Consider the following 18,655-nt stretch of genomic DNA (forward strand, 5'->3'; position numbering starts at 1 on the left):
GCTGCTTGTGGCTAGACATGGGGATCATGCTGGACATAGGGATGAGGAGAGAAAATTGGAAGTTAGGAAGCACTAGGTAGTCTGTGCATATGTACTCAACCTTCGCAAGTGTTAACCATCCTGACCCCACACATCGCAAGGGATGCGTTTGCTTCTAATGCTGGGGACAGTTGCAAGTAACTAAGTGCAGGTAAAGCAGGTGATGTGCAGAAAAGCCAGGAGCTAGGAGTCATTAAAATAGGTCAAGTGAAACAGGTTTACATCAGCTTTTTTCCATTTTAATATGAGACTTCAAAACCAAATGTTGGAGATGGGGACGCCGAGTACAGAATAGGTTGGTTCTGGGTGGATAGGTATAAAAGCTGATGTTACGTGTGTGGAGGATCATTTAGGAAATTTTGTTTTGATGCATGTTTGAAATTTTCAGTGAGAAAGAAGTTATGGCAGGGCACTGATGGCTCAGTGGTTCGGTGGCTCACACCTGTAATTCTAGCTACTCAGGAGGCTGAGATCAGAGGATCATAGTTCAGAGGCACTCTGGGAGAGAAATCTGAGAGACTTTTATCTTCAGTTAACCATCAAAAAAACCTGGAAGTTGAGATGTGGCTCAAGTGATAGGTAGAGTGCCAGCCAGGAGTAATAAAGTTGAAAACACAAGGCCCTAGGTTCAACACTCCCCCTCCTACACACACACACACACACACACACACACACACACAACACAGAGAGAGAAACATCACATTTTTTAAAGTATATGAAAAGGACTATTCAATTAGAAGCATAATCTTGGTTATTGGTCTGATATCTGATCATGGCTTGCTGATCAGTATTTTGAAGAAAGCTTTCTGTGTTCTAGTGTTTTGTTTTAACATCCACTTTAAAAATAAACAAAAATAAAACTAGCATTTACTCTTTTACTTTCTGCTCCTAAATTAAGATACAGTGCCTCAAATGCATAGTCTTGATTATTCTCATGTTAATTCCAATTCAAAGTCTTAAACCCTGGTCTGAACTCTGAAGATTATTTCTTCTAATTCAATCTGGGAAAAGACCATTTACAACCATTTCCTAATAGGTATGTCAGATTCAGGGAAGAATTCATCAATAGGAATATCCTCCTGGGAGATTGAAAACGGGTTTACTGTTTTTACTGTTTTCCCATTCATAAGCAAAGTATTTAACTTCCATGTGAGTTTGTAGCACCACCTGCTGGGCATTCCTGAAATCTCTGGACTCATAGTTAAATTCCAAGTTGCCTGAACTTTCAATCATCTGGGACCAGCTGGTTAAAAACATGGATTCACAGGCTCCAAGCCTACTAAATTAGAATTTCTACAGGCAAAGCTTGAAGACTAGCATGTTGTGCTCATTTTCAAGTGTTTTGTGTCTTATGAAACAAACTTTATGTTCTCAAACTTTCCTGCTAAGTAAGAATCACGTGTGAGTGGGTCTTGGCAGCTGGCTCACAGGTGTAAGACCAGCTCACTGGGTGGCGGAGGTCTTGAGGATTTTAGTTTAAAGCCATCTCTAGGGCAAAAAAAGCAAGATTCTTCCTGGAAGGTAACTAAAGAAAAAGAAAGGGCTGGAGTCTTATAAGACCCTGGGCTGGGCGTCTATAATCCTAGCTACCCTGGAGGCTGAAATCTGAGGATTGTAAGGTCCGCTCAGGGATGGCGAGCTCCGCCCAGTACCTGTGTTACCTAGGCAACTGGCACACCTGGAAGAGGCCACATCAGGATTCGATGTGGCCCCACCTTTCCCTGCCCTTACCCTAGATAAGGCCTAGCCCAGGGCCAGATGCTCTCTTTCCCAGCTCTTTTCCCAGCATGGAGTGCCAACATGGCCTGGTGCCAGCCAGAATGATGAATAAACTTACCCCTTACCTGAATACCACATGCGTGGTGCTGTTCTTACTCAGCTACCTCTTTTTAAAAAACCTAACAAGGATCATTGTTCAAAGCCAGCCGAAGGAGGAAAGTCCATGAGACTCTTATCTCCAATAAAACTACCAGAAAACCGGAAGTGGCATTGTGGCTCAAGTGGTAGAGGGCTAGCCTTGAACTGAAGAGCTGAGGGACAGTGCCCAGACCCAGAGTTCAAGCCCCATGACCAACAGAGAGAGAGAGAGAGAGAGAGAGAGAGAGAGAGAGACCCTGCCCATCCCTAGCAACAGAGAGAGGGAGAGAAGGGTAGAGGGGGGAGAGGGAAGCAGAGGTGGGAGAGAAGGGATGATGGAAAGAAGAGAGGGGGAAGAGGAAAAGAGAACGGGAGAGAGCGAGGGGGGAGGAGGAGAAGGAAAGGAAGGGAGAGAGAAGAGGTTGGAGGGGGAGGGGAGGGGAAGAGGAAAGAGAGGGAGTGAGGGATAAAAAGAGAGACAAAAGGAGGAGTTGTATGCTTTCCCTCATTTGTAATAACTAGACTATGTCTATGCTATTCTCAGCAGGGGATCACAATAGCTCAGTTGCTAAGTGCCGTAGGACCATATATAATGAAGCGTATCAAAATGAACTCCAAGAATTAGAAACAAGAGGTTCTTATTATGTCCTGTATGCAGTTATTTCTATCTTTTTCTGTTTTCATTTTCCATACTTTTTGTAGAGATTTGTTAAAAGGTTAAGGGGTGGCAGATCCCATCCCCACTCCCACCCCCTTTAGGTTTGGAACTACCTTGGGGGTGCATTTGTATGTCATGGCTTTGTGCAGCGGTCATACCACAACTTGTGAGCAGCCCTGTAGGACTGGGGGGAAAAATGTTCTCTACTCTGGGATAGAGTGAGTTACAAGAAACCTAAACCAAGCCTGAAATAAAGCATTGTGCATTGTGAGCAGCAGAATACTAGTGCCCACACTTAGCCACCACATCTTTTCCATAGATCATCTCACGAGATGGTCATTTCTGCAGGACGTGCCTTCTTTCTCTCTGGAGGGCTGTTTGTTGCCAATGACAGCCATACTTCAGTAGCCACAGGGAGTCACTTCCAAGAGCTCTCTATAATCGGCATCATCTCCAAAATCTGTAGATGTTAAAATCTCTTCTAAAAACTGACAAGAAATCTGGGGAAGAGTGGTTCACACTTGTAATCCTAGTAGGCTGAAGGATCATGGAGGATCTGGAGGGTTATATGTTTCCAGATACTAGAGCAAAGAGTCACAAGACTCCATCTCAACCAAAGAAGTTGAGTATAGTAGTGCAAGTTTGTCATCCTGGCTATGATGGAAGTCTGAAATAGGCAGATCACAGTCCAAGTTCATGCTAGGCAGGAAACAAGACAACCAGCACATACATGTGCACACACATGCGTGTGCACACACACACAGGCTGGAGGCATGGCTCAGTGGTACAGCACCTGAGTTTAAAACCTAGTGCTGCCAAAACAAAAGACAAGGAAACAGTTGGCAGGTGTCAATACAGGTACAGCTTTCTTACAGAATATCTACCTATCTTCCTTCCTTCCTTCCTTCCTTCCTTCCTTCCTTTCTTTCTTTCTCCTTCCTTCCTTCCTCCCTTCCTTCCTTTCTTTCTTTTTTTATTGTGAAAATACTGTACAGAGGGGTTACAATTACATGGGCAAGATAATGAGTACATTTCTTATACCTGCACTTGGTTGAATCCATGATTCAGAGCCTATGGAGTCAGTCAGCTGACTATTACTGTATTTTTCTTTAGTCATGAGGTCTCCAAACAATACCTGTCCAGGAGCAGGCTAATCTAGGTTGCCTTGAATGAAAGATTACCTCAGTTTCCCCATCATAGATTCCTCTTTCAACAATTGTAGGACTTGATTCCCTGAGACAAAGCTGCCTGCCAACCAGGGCATCATCGTTACCAATTTTACGTCTTTCCAGCCTCCTGCAGAGACTTTACCCTTTTGGTTACCCTTTCTCTCCTAGATGCCCCCCACCCAGAGGGCACCTGTGTGGGTTTTTTTTGCCTTGTGTGTGTGTGTGTGTGTGTGTGTTTTGGTCAGATATGGGCCTGGGCGCTGTCCCTGCACTCTTCAGCTCAACGCTACAGCTCTACCGCTTGAGCCACAGCACCACTTCTGGTTTTCTGGTGATTTATTGGAGATAAGAGTCTCATGGAGTTTCCTGCCCGGGCTGGCTTTGAGTTAAGATCCTCAGATCTCAGCCTCCTGAGTAGCTAGGATTACAGGCGTGAGCCACCAGTGCCTGGCACCCCGTGTGGTTTTTGAGCAGTCCTGCAGAGCAAAGGGATCCCAGGGAGTTCCCTAAAACCATTTCCTAAAATGTTGGCAGCGTGGAGCAAAGTTCCCTCCCCATCATCATCATCATCATCATCATCATCATCAGTCCAGATTCTGGGACCAAGTATGGCTCTTTCTTGTCAGGGGATCATTTAGGAGACCCCCCACTGCTGAGATTCAAGAATGGGTTCCAGTGCCCACTGTTCTTGTCCTGGTTCTGAATAGTATTGCCAGCCAGGCCCCCCCCCCCCCCCCCGCTTCGCCCAAGCCCAGACACAAGAAGCAGAGCCCTATTTTGCTTCCCTGCATTGTCTCCCCTTTCCTCACCCCTGACTCGAGGGCTTGGAGGCTCAGTCTTCTCCCCATGGTTTTTGGGGAGTCGGAGTCCTGTTCCCTCAATGCTACACACCTTGGCTTGCATGATCTTGTCCCACTCATCCTGTTAGCTTCCTTCATTGACTTACCCAATATTTCTTGAGCTCCTACGTTAGGTTCCTATTGACCTAAGCAAGAAGATATGAATAAATATAACCAAGAACTCCCTGGCCGGAAGGAGCGTTTTCTTGTAGGAAAGGCAATAAACAAGCAGGAACCAGCACTCCCAGCTGCATGAGCTTAATTTTCTTCAGTAAACTTCAGCTCTATTACTCTAAACCTGAACACAAACAGTATGCTTAAAACGCTCCAATGGCCTTCTTTCATGCCTGGCACAGGTGGCTGAGATCATCTATAAGAGCAGGATATGGTGCCGCTGCCTGAAATCCCAGTGCTCAAGAGGATTGAGATGTAGTTGTGAGGTGGGAGGGAAGGGATGGGAGGGGATTAAACAAAGGAGGAGGCAACAATGCTTGATAAGAAATGCACTCATTACCTTGCTCGTGTAACCCTCTGCACAGTATTTTCATAAGAAAAAACTTATTTAAAAAAAAAAAAGAGGATTGAGAGTTCTAGCCTAGCCTGAGTTACATAGTGAAAAGGACACACACACACACACACACACACACACAAAAGATTCCACATACATTTATCTAAGTTTACCTCAAGCTACTTCCTTATTTGATTTTTGCAGGGGCAATTGCAGATTTGTTTAATTTTATTGTTGTTGTTTTTCTGGGCTGGTCCTGGGGCTCTTGCTTGTCTTTTTTTTCACTTGTGGCTGGTGCTCTACCATTTGAACCACACCTCAACTTCCAGAATTTTGCTGGCTACTTAGAGATAAAAGACTGGAAGGTCTGCTTGGGCTAGCTTCAAACTAGGATCCTGAGCTCTCTACCTCCTGAGTAGAGATCTGACTCCAGATCTGTTTTTCAATTGCTTCCTCTACCAGCAGTTTTCCAGTGTCTGTTACGGATCTACCATGTTTTCAACATCTCCAGCTACACAGCAGCGCTTCTTCAGAAAGTACAGTTGGCCCAGGTGTGAGTTAGGAACAGGATTTCTCTTCTAGCACAATTTATATTCCTAAAACTAAATATTACCACCAGACTGCTTTAATCACACACACACACACACACACACACACACACACACACACACACACACACACACACGTCCTGTTTTTTTCTCCTTTTTTGTTATCCAAAGTTTTGTATTTCACCATGCATGCCAAACTTTAAAAAGATTAACTGAAATCAACCAATTGGTTTCTTTCTAAGATGCCTGGATGCAGCTCCCCCACCTCTTCCTCTTCTTGCTCTCCTCCCCGCACATCACAAGAAAACAACATGGATACCCCAGGAGGGACCACTTGGCATCTGCAGTCCTCAAATTAACTTGAAGACTTTGGGGAAAATCTGAAAGTCAGGTTAGCTGCAGTCGTTTGTAATTTTCCAGATAGTTCCATAAGGATATTTTGTCCAATTTTGATGGAGGAAGATTGCAATATTTAAAATCTCAGTATGCTTTTAAAAGAAAAGAGCATTTAATAAACACAACCACACTGTTGTGAACACATCAGAAAGTAATGATTTCACAATGGCAAACACTGGCATAATGGTCTGATTTCCAGTCATTTCATAATGTCAGAGGCTTACTGTTTTTTTTTTTCTTTTCCTTTCTTTTTTTTTTTTTTTTTTTGGTCTGTCGTGGGGCCTGCACTCTAGGCCTGGGCGCTGTCCCTCAGCTTTTCAGCTCAAGGCTAGGGCTCTACCACTTGAGCCACAGAGCCACTTCCAGCTTTTCTGCTTATGTGGTGCTGAGGAATCGAACCCAGGGCCTCATGCATGCAAGGCAAGCGCTCTACCACTGAGCCACCTTCCTAGCCCCAGCTGTTTTCTTTTTAAAGAAAGAAATCCCACACTTTGTGATTGTGTAATTATTTTAGTATCCTTAAATATAGGGTCCTTCTTCCATCTCTTCATTTCCTTGTTTTGTTTTTTGTTGTTGTTGTTATTGGGTTTTTTGGGTCGTTCGTGGGGCTTGAACTCTGGGCTTGGGCGCTGTCCCTGCCCTCTTTAGCTCAAGGCAAGCACTCTACCGCTTGAGCCACAGCACCTCTTCTGGTTTTCTAGTGGTTTATTGGAGATAAGAGTCTCACAGACTTTCCTGCCCAGGCTGGCTTTGAACTGAGATCCTCAGATCTCAGCTTCCTGAGTAGCTAGGATTACAGGCGTGAAAATCAGTTGTTTGTCTAGGATTCTATGTAAGCAGTGTAACTACCAAGGAATGTCATAGATTTTTGGCTGTAGGTGTGTTGGTATATTTTCAGTATTTTGAATATAGTAACATAAGTCCTTATATGAATTTGTTTTCTCATGAAGAGATCATCTCCACCACATAAACCTTTTGTTCAGTAAGTTCTGCATTGTAACTTCTAGTTCAATAGTTTTGCTTACTGTGTGTGTGTGTGTGTGTGTGTGTGTGTGTGTGTGTGTGTGTGCGCGTATGTGTGCCAGTAATGGGACTTGAACTCAGGGCCTCATGGTCTCACTTGGTCTTTTTGCTCAAGAGTGGTATTCTACCATGGAGTCACAGCTCCACTTTAACTTTGAAGGCCACTCACCTAAGAAGAAGAAAGGGAAGGGCAGGGAAGGGGAGGGGAAGGGGAGGGAAGAGGAGGGGAGGAAAGAGAGGGGAAGGGGAAGGGGAAGGGGAAGGAAATTTTTTGAAGTTTATTTCCTCCATAAAGTCACTAGAGGGAGCTATTTCTCTTGCTCTACGTCTCCTCCCGCACTCTCGCCCCAGACGTGCGGCCGCACTTCTGACAGCCTGAACCCGGCCACTGCAACTTGACTTCCAATGCCACCTCCACAGAGGCGGCCTGAGCTCCCGGCTGCTCATTTGGTGTGGGTTTGTGATGATTCTCGTTCCTGCCATCCTTGACTCCTTGGTGCGACTCTAACCATCGGGCAGCAACCACTGCATACACAAAGGCCCACGGAAAGGAGAATTAAGGGATACCGCCAATCAAAGGGAGTTTCACCGGGGGAAGGATCATTAAGGGTCAGGACTGTGTAAACACCACACAAAGGCCCGTGGCTGCTCCGCTGGGGGGGGGGGGCGTGCGCACCGTCCTCCCTCGGCCCGGCCGCTCCGCTGGGGGGGGGGGGGGGGGGGCGTGCGCACCGTCCCCGCTCGGCCCGGCCGCTCCGCCGGGGGTGGGGGCGTGCGCACCGTCCCCGCTCGGCCCGGCCGCTCCGCTGGGGGTGGGGGCGTGCGCACCGTCCTCCCTCGGCCTGGCCGCTCCGCTGGGGGGGGGGGGCGTGCGCACCGTCCTCCCTCGGCCTGGCCGCTCCGCTGGGGGGGGGGGGCGTGCGCACCGTCCTCCCTCGGCCTGGCCGCTCCGCTGGGGGGTGGGGGCGTGCGCACCGTCCCCGCTCGGCCCGGCCGCTCCGCCGGGGGTGGGGGCGTGCGCACCGTCCCCGCTCGGCCCGGCCGCTCCGCTGGGGGGGGGGGGGCGTGCGCACCGTCCTCCCTCGGCCCGGCCGCTCCGCCGGGGGGCGAACGTCCGCTGCGCACGTGTGTGTGAATAGTTTAGGGGCGGCCGGGGCCCTGCTCGCCGGGGCCCTGCTCGCCGGGGCTGGGCGCACGCGGATGGGGGAAATCAGTAGCGCTCCGGAGACCCCGCTTCTGGACGGCACCCCAACACTAGCTGCGGAGGGGGACGGGTTGTGCAGATCACGCTCTCGGTTGACCGGGGCGCGGAGTCCCGTGGAGCAGATGGCTCGCCCCACCAGCCCCCAGCGGCTCCCGGCGCGGAGGTGCGCGCGCACGCGCAGCTCAGACACGTTTCCAGCAAAGCCTTTAAACGTGGGGGGGGGGGCGCCCTCGACGGCGAGCGCAAGTTATCTGCAGAGGTAAACGGGGTTCCTTTGTGAATGGATAGGTTGCGGGGTGTGGAAGGACGGGGAGGAGGGGGAAGAGAAGGGGAGGGGAAGGGGAAGGGGGTGGGGAGAGGGGAACAGGGGAGGAGGGGGAGAGGGAGGAAGGGGAGAGGGAGGAGGGGGGGAGGAGGGGCAGGGGGAGGAGGGGCAGGGGGAGGGGAGGAGGACGAGGAGGCGGGGAGCAGGGGATCCCACTCGTCTGGAGCCCGGCTATTTTCCCCCAACCCAGGTTAAGAAGAAATCCCGCTCTGATTGGAGCCGACTGGCCACGTAAAGAAAACCAGACGGATTTCTCCCCCTGAATGCCACAGTGCCTTTCATCTCGGAAAGCAGGAGGGGCCTGGCAGAGTCTAGGGGAGAGGTGAGGGGCCCGGCCTGGGTCCCCTCCCCGGCCTCCCCACCCCCACCCGCCCCCCAGCACTGGGACGCTGGACGGCAGAGAGCTTTGCCCGACGCCTAGAGGGCAGCACACGGGGTTTTCTCTCACGTTGGAGCCCCCCCACACACACACACTCCCGAGTCCCCGCTTCCCCACCTCCTTGGCGGCCCGCTCGCCCCGCCCCCATCCTCCCAGACGGTACCCTCCACGCCGGGCCTCCCGCCCCGCCTCCGCCTCCGCGGGGTTTCACCCGCGGCGAGGGGTGGGGGGGAAGAGTAGGGAGGAGGGGGGTGGAAATCTGCATAGTTTCCGCCCCCCTCGGAGATCATTGGTGCAGCCCCTTCCCGTCGCGGTCGGTGATTGGCCGGCCGGCCTGAGTTATTTGCATGCGGGCCGCGGCGGGGTACCCAGCTGTGGGGACGGCGGCCGGCCTTAGAGCAGAAGTTTGCCGAGTGCTTTTCACGCCGGCTGGTGCGGGACTCGCCCTGCGCCCCAGCGCTCCGCGCCCCGCGCCCCGCGCCGCCTCCTCCGGCTACCGCCGCCTCGTTCTCCCGGGGATCCCTTGTCTTTGGAAGACGGACGCTCGGCGGGCGGGAAGTGGAGGTGGACCAGGACGAGTGCCCGGGAGGCGCGGCGGGGAACCATTCCACTGACAGCTCCGCGTCGGGCACCCCGCGGGGTGCGTGGCGCTCCGGCTCGCCGCGAACCTCGCCGGCCTTCTCGCCGCCGCCGCCGGGCGGGCCGGCGATGCAGCCTCCGAGTCCCGGGACTCCGGGGAGAGCCTAGAGCTCGCCCTCTGCCCAGTCGGGGCGAGGAGGAGGAGGCCATGGAGTGGTGAGCGCCCCCGACCCCGGATCGGCGAGGCCGCCCGCGGCAGGCTCCCATGGCCGGGACGTACAGCTCCACTTTGAAAACGCTGGAGGACTTGACCTTGGACTCCGGGTATGGGGCGGGGGACTCGTGCCGCTCGCTCAGCCTGTCGTCCTCCAAGTCCAACTCGCAGGCGCTCAACTCTTCGGCGCAGCAGCACCGCGGGGCGGCCTGGTGGTGCTACTCGGGCTCCATGAACAGTCGCCACAACAGCTGGGACACGGTGAACACGGTGCTGCCCGAGGATCCCGAAGTGGCCGACCTCTTCTCGCGCTGCCCGCGGCTCCCCGAGCTGGAGGAGTTCCCCTGGACCGAGGGAGACGTGGCCCGGGTACTCCGCAAAGGCGCCGGCGGGGGCCGGCGGATGCCCGCCTTCTCCTCCGAGGCGGTGCGGCGCCTGGCGGGGCTGCTGCGCCGGGCGCTCATCCGCGTGGCCCGCGAGGCGCAGCGCCTGAGCGTGCTGCACGCCAAGTGCACCCGCTTCGAGGTGCAGAGCGCCGTGCGCCTGGTGCACAGCTGGGCGCTGGCCGAGAGCTGCGCGCTGGCCGCCGTCAAGGCGCTGTCGTTGTACAGCATGAGCGCAGGCGACGGGCTGCGGCAGGGCAAGTCGGCCCGCTGCGGCCTCACCTTCTCCGTGGGCCGTTTCTTCCGCTGGATGGTGGACACTCGCATCTCCGTGCGCATCCACGAGTACGCAGCCATCTCGCTCACCGCCTGCATGGAGAACCTGGTGGAGGAGATCCGGGCCAGGGTGTTGGCTAGCCAGAGCCCCGACGGTGGCGGCGGTGGAGGGGCGGGAGGTGGAGAGGTATCCGCGGAAGCCTTGGAGATGGTCATCAACAACGATGCGGAGCTGTGGGGCGTCCTGCAGCCCTACGAGCACCTCATCTGCGGCAAGAACGCCAACGGTAAGTGCGCCGTGGGGCCTTGATCCACGGGTGGGATGTGAGTTACTCTGGGAGCCAATTTCCTGGGACCAAGCTGCGTGGTGTTCTGGAACACTGGGAGACAAATGTTGGGTCTGAGGATGAAGGAGTTCATTAAATGGCTTTGGTCAGAAAGTATTTGGAGTGGCTGACATTTGAAGGATAAAATCGCGCTTCTCCATCCAGTTCGGTGTGGCGTTGTCACTTTCTAGGTCTTCATTTATTGGGCCTTTGGCTCGAGTCATTCCTGAACCCCTCACCAAGTGAAGCTTGCCATCCTGTTCTAGTTTACGCGATTTGCTTTGGCCACGGGTTGCTGGTTTTCCCAAACAGTCGGGAGAGCAGTTGGTTCTCCCAGTGGCTCAGCCGAAGGATCCATCTGAACTCCAATACCTAGGCCGTGGATAAGTGGGATGGGCAGGGGGAGAGTGTCAAGCCCAGTGCCTGATGCTTTGCCATGGCCTTTATGGGGCTGAAGGATGCAGGTAGCCGCGCCCCTCAGCGGAGGCATCCAGATAGATGCTTAGTGGTGGGTTCTTATTACTGTGTGCCCAGAGGTAATGAAACCTGGAGGATCCTCTATCCTCTTCTCAGGAAGGGAGCCATGTGTCTTGCGTGTGTGCTCCAGACACTAAATTTCCCAAGCTGTCCTTTATCTGGTGAGCGGTTGATTAAAAACTTTGTGAACAACTGAAATGCACAACATGTTGAGCTTTCTAGGAGGGAGAGTGCAGTAAATCATGCAGTACACCACATGCAGATGAGCTGGGGGAGGGGGGGAATGGACAATAGTGTGGTTTCAAGTCTGGGAAGGAACTGTTGAGTAGTTGCCCTTCTCCAAAGGATGGCATGGCTTCCTGGCCAAGGATGAAGGCAAAGTAACTTCATCCTGGTTAAGGCTAGGTGTGACACATTCAACAGCATGCTGTCTATCAAGCTTCAGTTCAGGAGCTGGCCACCATAAATCATGTGGAAAGGACTGTCGTTAGACATCCTTGCTATCTAATTGGAAAACCCATTTTGGGTACAGCTTTCAGTGGCAAATAAACAGGCAGTGGAAGAGGCCAGCCAGGTGGGTCCTGGAATGGCATAAAGGGAACCACATTCAAATGTGGTTAAACATAATCACAATCGCCAAGACGTAAAACAGCACTTAATGTGTTAGTCACTCTTCTTAGCACTTGATATATTAGCTACTTTTATATGTTAACAACCTCTTTGGTAGTGTGATATTGTGAAATATGTATCTGGTCTCAGTCCATGCTTCCTGGCATCTGAGTCCTAAAATCTTCCAAAGTGCTAGTGTTTTTCATATACCAATAGGTGGACTAAGAGCTGGCCACCACTAGGTAAATGAGGACTTCAGGATGAGCAAAGTCTCCAGAAAGACAGGACAGGCAGGACTTCAGAGGGTTGGTACTTTTAACTCCACACCCCAAAACTCCAGGGAAGGGAAACGAGGCAGAAGGTTAAGTTGCTTACAAATAGCCAAGAATTTAATCAGTCATGCATGTATAATGAGGTCTCCATAAAAACCCAAAGGTTAGAGCTTCATAGGTTCCTGGAGGGTGGCATTCCTTCTTCCTTACCTTAGCCCATGCATCTCTTCATCTGGATTCTTTGTCATATCCTTTATTATGTTAGTAGCTGGGAAGTGTTTCCCTGAGTTCTGATTTAGAGCCAGTCATGTCTGGGGCACAGGTAAAACAACCTGAAGTTTTCAATTGACATCTAAAGGGAGCAGTCTTGAGGGTGGATCCCTGGACCTGTGCAGTGTGATGCTATGGCCGGGCATATAGTGTCAGCTTGATTTGAACTAGAGGACACTGTAGGGTGTCTGCTGCAGAACTGCTTGTTCACTAGTGGGGAGAAATTCCTACACCTTCCAAGATCACAGAAAGAAGTCTTCTGTGTTGATTGCCTAGTGAAGACAAGAGTATACGTGTTACACCATTATACAGATGAGGGAATAAGATCCTGGAACACTTTGGTAAGCTGCTCAACATCTTACACAGACACTAAGTGATGAACCTGGAATTGGAACTGTGGTGTGCTCCAGAGAGACTTCCAGCTTCTAGCCCCCCTGTGGAGGGGACCCAGTTTAGTCCAAGGAGAGCAATTGACATGCAAGGCCGAATAAAGAATGAAGATATTCTTTATTACCTACCGGACTTTCCTGTGACATGCCTTGCTTTAATCCTGGCCCTGCCATGTCCTGCAATGGAGAAGCATTTGCCTTTGAATTTTCTTCCTCTTAAGTCAGAATGGAGGTCAGTCCATAAGATCAACTGATGATGTCACAGCTGGTAATTATGCTTTGCCCTTTAAATTGGGGTTATCAAAGCCTGGAACACTAGCTCCAGAAGAGGAAGTGAAGGGCCAGGGGATTTCCATCTGGTTATCACAATGCCAGGGAAGAATGTTATACTTTTGGTGGAAAGAAGATCCCAGCACTGATCTGGAAGATGTAAAGGGGAAAAATAAAGTACTAAAGCTCTAACCCTACACAACCAAAGTACACTAAAGAAGGAACTATGGTGCAGGGTAGAAAAATCAAACACCAGTGTGCCTGTCAGCCCCATCCCCTGCTGGTGCCCTCCACACTGGACTGTTTTCTAACTGCAAATCGAGGCCAGGAAGAGCAGCTGCCTCTCCAGGGTAGCCTGAAAATGCAAAGTGGTTAGATTGCTAAACAAAACAAAACAAAACAAAACAAAAACAGGTGCTTTTCTGGGAAAACCATCCAGCCAAAGAGCATTTCTTATTGAGGGCAGCATCCCTTGGGATTTTTTCTTTATAGGCTATTTTTTAAAATTGAATCTTTTTGGTCTTGGTACTTCGGTTTGAACTCAGGGCAAGAGCACTCTCCCTTAGCTTTATCCACTCAAGGCTGGGGCTCTACCAGTTAAACCATACCTCTGCTTCTGGCTTTTTTGCTGGTCAATGGGAGATAAGAGTCTCATGGGCTTTTCTGTCTAGGCTGGCTTTGAACTGGGATCCTCAGATCTCAGCCTGCTGAGTGGCTAGGATTACTGGCATGAGCCACTGATGCCCAGTTTGACCTCATGCTTTGACCTCTCCTCAAGTCAGCATGGTGGGTCAAGGCTGCAGGATTCCCCACGTGGTAGACAGCAGCACTCCCCAGATGCTCAGAGCCAAAATGCCTTCCTCTGAGCATTGTCTGGCCTCCAGGGAACTCTGTTGCAGGCATGGTGGACACTCATTTCTCATACATGGAAACTAGAGGTGGCTCTACCTATTGTCCTTTTAGACAAAGTGAAATGAATGTTTAATAAGAAGAGCAGTGAATTGCATATGCCTAAAAGCTGGCTTCAGAGGGAAGTATCAACTGCTTAGGGAGGGAATGGAGACTCACAGAACTTTTTTTTTTTTTTTTTTAATATTGAAATTGCCCCACTGCCGGTAGGGAGACAGTTTACACAGCTGAAGAACAACTGGGAAATGGCTACGTATGGGAAAGAGAGTGCTGCTTAGTATTCTTGTCCTGCTGGTCTTCCCCTTAAATTATATATTTATTGTTGTTATGCCTGCTAATTATACAGCATGGTCACATGCATTTGACTCAGCTATATGGGGCTCTTAAACTTTTAACGTCTTCCAGCCGGGACTTTAAGAGACCTGATCCATCTATTCCTGTCCATTACGCAGAATGCCACACAAATATGGTTTTGCTCAGCCCAAGATGGATGATAAAAGTTCTGTAGTGTTTATAAAACATGATCCCAGCTTCACAGAGCAGCAGGAGTTATATAATATTGTTGCCCATTTGGTACTGATGTTTCAGATCCCAGGCGATGCCATTAAATCATGACATATTCATGGCTTCCTTGTGGGAGGCAGAGAAACCACTTTAATGGAGTATTTATAAACAGGGAGCTGGCAGCAAAGGGAAACCTCTCCTTTCACCCCCCCCCCCCCCATCGTTCTCTCTCATTCTCAAGGAACTCTGTATGTAGATTTGACAAAGAGCATCACTTCCAGGTTTCTTCCTGGCCATTTTTCATGAGAGTCCATGGAATTTGAGCAAATCCTCTTCACTTCCTAGAGTGTCAGTTAAATGATAGGCTACTGGTGATAATGTTCTCACTCCAGAACAGTGCACAGAGAGCACAGGAGGGTGGCTCTGTTATAGGGGCAAGGATAAGGGTTTGAAGCTTACCTCTACTACTTATATGGATGGATTGAATAGCTGGGTACTGGTGGCTCACGCCTGTATACCTAGCTACTCAGGAGACTGAGATCTGAGGATTATGGGCAGAAAAGTCTGGTAGACAGATCCTCCACACTCTTTCTTATCCCCAATTAATCAAAGAGCCAGAAGCAGCGCTGTGGCTCTAGTAGTAGAGCACTATTCCTGAGTGAAAAAGCTAAGGGGCAGAGCCATGAGTTTAACCCCCAGTACCAACACACACACACACACACACACACACACACACACACACACACACCCCATAAAATTGATGAGTGACCTGCAGCAAATTTCTTCACCACTCTAACCATCAATTTTGTCATCTGTAAAATGGGTGAAAAGAGTGTGTAGCTCATGGATACTATGAAGATTGAGATCATACTAACAATTTCATTCAACAAGCACTTGGCACTGATTCTGTGCCCATTATAATGTTAAAAGTACTATTAACCGATAGTGTGGAGCCCTCCTATGATTAAAAAAAAAAATTTGTAATCCAGTAAAGGAGCAAAGGAGACAAGCTCATTTAACTGACCATCCAGGAAGAAGGCCTCTCTGATGTTCATTAATAATAACCCATCGTATCAATACTTTTGTAGAAGGACCTCTGAGCCACAACTAGAGACTGAGGACTTAAAAAAAATTATTCTCTATTCACCAGCTGAGGCAAGTCTCAACATCTCATTTGCAGCCAGGAAGTAAAAGGCCTGCATCGCAAGCAGGCCTGAAAACTCTCTGGCTGTAACATTCATTTATCAAGGAGATGGAAGATGGATTTCCACTGAGATAATCAGCTGAAGGAGCAAGGGTTAATTGAGCTGTGGGTTCTGTTTAATCAGTTTCCACACCTGGGTAGTCTGAGGGAGGAGGGTTGCTCCCCTTCTCTTTGACTATTTTGCTGAAACTGAAGGAGCCGGTAAAAGTGAAACAGAGCAAGCTTTGCGAATGAAAAGTTACTACTAGTTTGTTTGTTTTTTTCTTTCTTACTTGCTTGAGAAGGGCAAGCCCAGTCTTAAGGTAGAAGAACAAGCCAGGGTTGTTCAACTTCCTCCAGAAAGCATTGCCCAGCTTCCCCACCCCCTGCTGGAAGAGCAAGCCCTGTGTGAAGTTTCCACAGCACCCAGGGCATGTTCTTGAATCATTTCCTGCTTCTCTATCTCTCCCATCCAACTGTGACCTCACAGGCTTTGCTGGCTCCGCTAAATCTCACACCGTGGCTAACACATAATAGGGGTTCCTGGAAATATTTGTCAGCAGATGATAGAACCTGCCATACGACCTGCTTTAATTCCCAGATTGGTTACTTCAGTTCCTTTGACTGTTGGAAGCACTTTCCCCCTTTATCCAAGTAGAGAAATTCAAGTTGTTCTGCTGGTGGTGGTGGTCCTCGTCATGGGTCTTGAACTCAGGGCCTGGGCACTGTCCCTGAGCTTTTCTGCTCAAGGCTAGCACTCTGACACTTTAAGCCACAGCTCCACTTCCAGTTTTCTGGTGGAAAATTGGAGATAAGAGTCTCACGGACTTTCCTGCCTGGGCTGCCTTTGCAAACTGATCCTCGTATCTCAGCCTCCTGAGTAGCTAGGAGTACAGGTGAAAGCCACCAGTGCCCAGCTCAAGTTGTTCTTAATGATCGGAAGCAGCATTTTGGGGGATAACCAACCCATAGGGACATCATTCAACTAGTTGATCCCCAAGGCCCTCTATGAGAAGTGAGCTGTTAGAAGTGGGTGTTTTGGGTTGGGAGGAGACTTTTTAGCGTGCAGGACCCTGGGTAGATTTCACAAGAGAAATCTGGCAGTAAACCAACAGAAGGACTGAGCTCGGAAGTTTTGCTCATTTGGGTTCTTGCCGGGTACCCATTACAAATCCTGTGAATGGGATGTCTGTTCACAGTCAGGCCTCTGGGAGCCCAGAATTCACAGCTCAATGGCTGGACCAGGTCTCAGTTAATGTTGTTCAAACCCCAAGCCCATGTTTTACCTGTACAGAATCACAGACTCAAAAGTAGCAAAGAATAGGTGAATATTTGATCCTCTTCAAATAGCAGCGAGGATCACATTCACAACCAGGCATTACTGCTTATAGATTGTGTTTGCTTACTGTGTCCAGGCACTTAAAACTTGTCAAGCCAAAGAAGACCTTCCCAACTCAGGGAGCATACCCTGGAGGTGGCATTGATTTGAAGGAGCCATCATTGCCGCTACTGGAAGGGGAATGGAGCTTTGCTGCCCAGGGAGTCTTACAAGTGACAGCTGCTGGGCGATCAATACATCCAACTGAATGGAAAAGCTGTAGAACTGCTACAGTGATGCTTCCTGGTAGGCAGGACCATCCAGTCTCAAATACAGCCCTGCATTTAATCCAAGGTCTAGGGGACCTCAGCTTATGTGCCTTGAAATTGGCTGAAGAGCCCTACTGAAGAGGGTATTAATTTCTTCTGAATCCTCTATAGTGTGCAGCTGCTGACAGTATCCCCATGCTAGGAGCCCAGGTGAGAAGGACTCAGCATAGCCCAGTGCTGAAGTGCCCTTCTGGCTTTGGGGTCTGGGTTGGGCCACAGGTTGCTTTGCCTGTTACTGACTTGTGTCCTCAAGCTAATCACAACACACACACACACACACACACACACACACACACACACACACACACACACACACACACACACACACAAGCATGCATTCACATCCTGGGGCTTGAAGTCAGGGCCTAGGCACTGTCTCTTAGCTTTTTAACTACCACTCGACCACTTGAGCCACAGCTCCACTTTCAGCTTTTTACTACCTAATTGGAAATAAGAGTCTCACAGCATTCCTACCCAGGTCGGTTTCAAACCTCAATCCTCAGATCTCAGCCTCCTGAGTCGCTAGGATAATAGGTATAAACCATTGGTACCCAACTAGAGTTTTCTTTTTTACCATGGGGTTATCTTGTACTTAGTGGGGATGCATTAATTATATCCCCCCCACACACATACCAGTTGTGAAAATCAAAAAATGTCTGCAGACATTTACAGATATCTCCGGCGCAGCTTGAGAAACACTGATCGCTAAGATAGGACTCATGGGGTGCTTGGGAGGATTTACTTAGCATTTTTGGTAGGAACTTTGTTGCATTATGTTTCTCATAAAATATTCTCATTACCATCATTTTTTTTTTTACAGATTTGTGTTGAGTGCATAGATTTGGTTCACTTTTGCTAAAGTAAGAGCTTCTTGTGCAAGATAGGAGCCTGACCCAAATCTCAGGGAACAAGTATTAGTCACAAGGCTCTCCTTGATGAGTAACACCTTCATATGGAAGAAGGAGGAAATTAAGGGACTTTGGAAGAAGTGCTATCATCCCCGCTCAGCTCTAGCTCTGTTGTCCCAAGAACAAGAAGATCTGGCGGTGAGACAGGACTTTAACCTCTGAGCACATGTCCACTGCTGCCAGGATGCCAGTGATGGTGCAGGTGCAAAGTGCTAGGCCTCCCAGGAACTGTTGTGCTGTGGGTATTGGAGCTGGTTTTTTGCAGCCACCAAGGTCTAGGGCCATAGCAATGTCCAGGTGACTTGTGTTTTGCTTGCCTGCCCATCTTGTAAACACGTTGTGGTCATCTTGCTTGTTTTTCAAAAGGTCTAAATGGTTTTGCAGCTTTGGTAGCTTTGGACCTCTTGCTGGACTGGGTGGAGTCCATTGGGAAACAGCCCACATAAGTCTGAGAAATGCCATGCCAGCCTCATTAATCTACTTACTGAGGGCCA

General features: G+C 49.7%; 1 protein-coding gene across 1 annotated transcript in view; it reads left to right on the plus strand.

The window, feature by feature from the left end:
- The first annotated feature begins 9,675 nt into the window (after window positions 1-9,675).
- The window catches only part of Abtb2 (ankyrin repeat and BTB domain containing 2), a 164,729-nt gene continuing 155,749 nt past the window's right edge, over window positions 9,676-18,655 (plus strand). The window contains exon 1 of the mRNA XM_042691354.1: window positions 9,676-10,684. Coding sequence (XP_042547288.1) covers window positions 9,790-10,684 — 895 coding nt within the window. The 5' untranslated portion in view covers window positions 9,676-9,789. The remainder of the gene's footprint in view (window positions 10,685-18,655) is intronic.

Source organism: Dipodomys spectabilis, unplaced genomic scaffold (genome assembly GCF_019054845.1).
Source record: "Dipodomys spectabilis isolate Male_0828 unplaced genomic scaffold, ASM1905484v1 ptg000145l, whole genome shotgun sequence".
NCBI lineage: Eukaryota > Metazoa > Chordata > Mammalia > Rodentia > Heteromyidae > Dipodomys > Dipodomys spectabilis.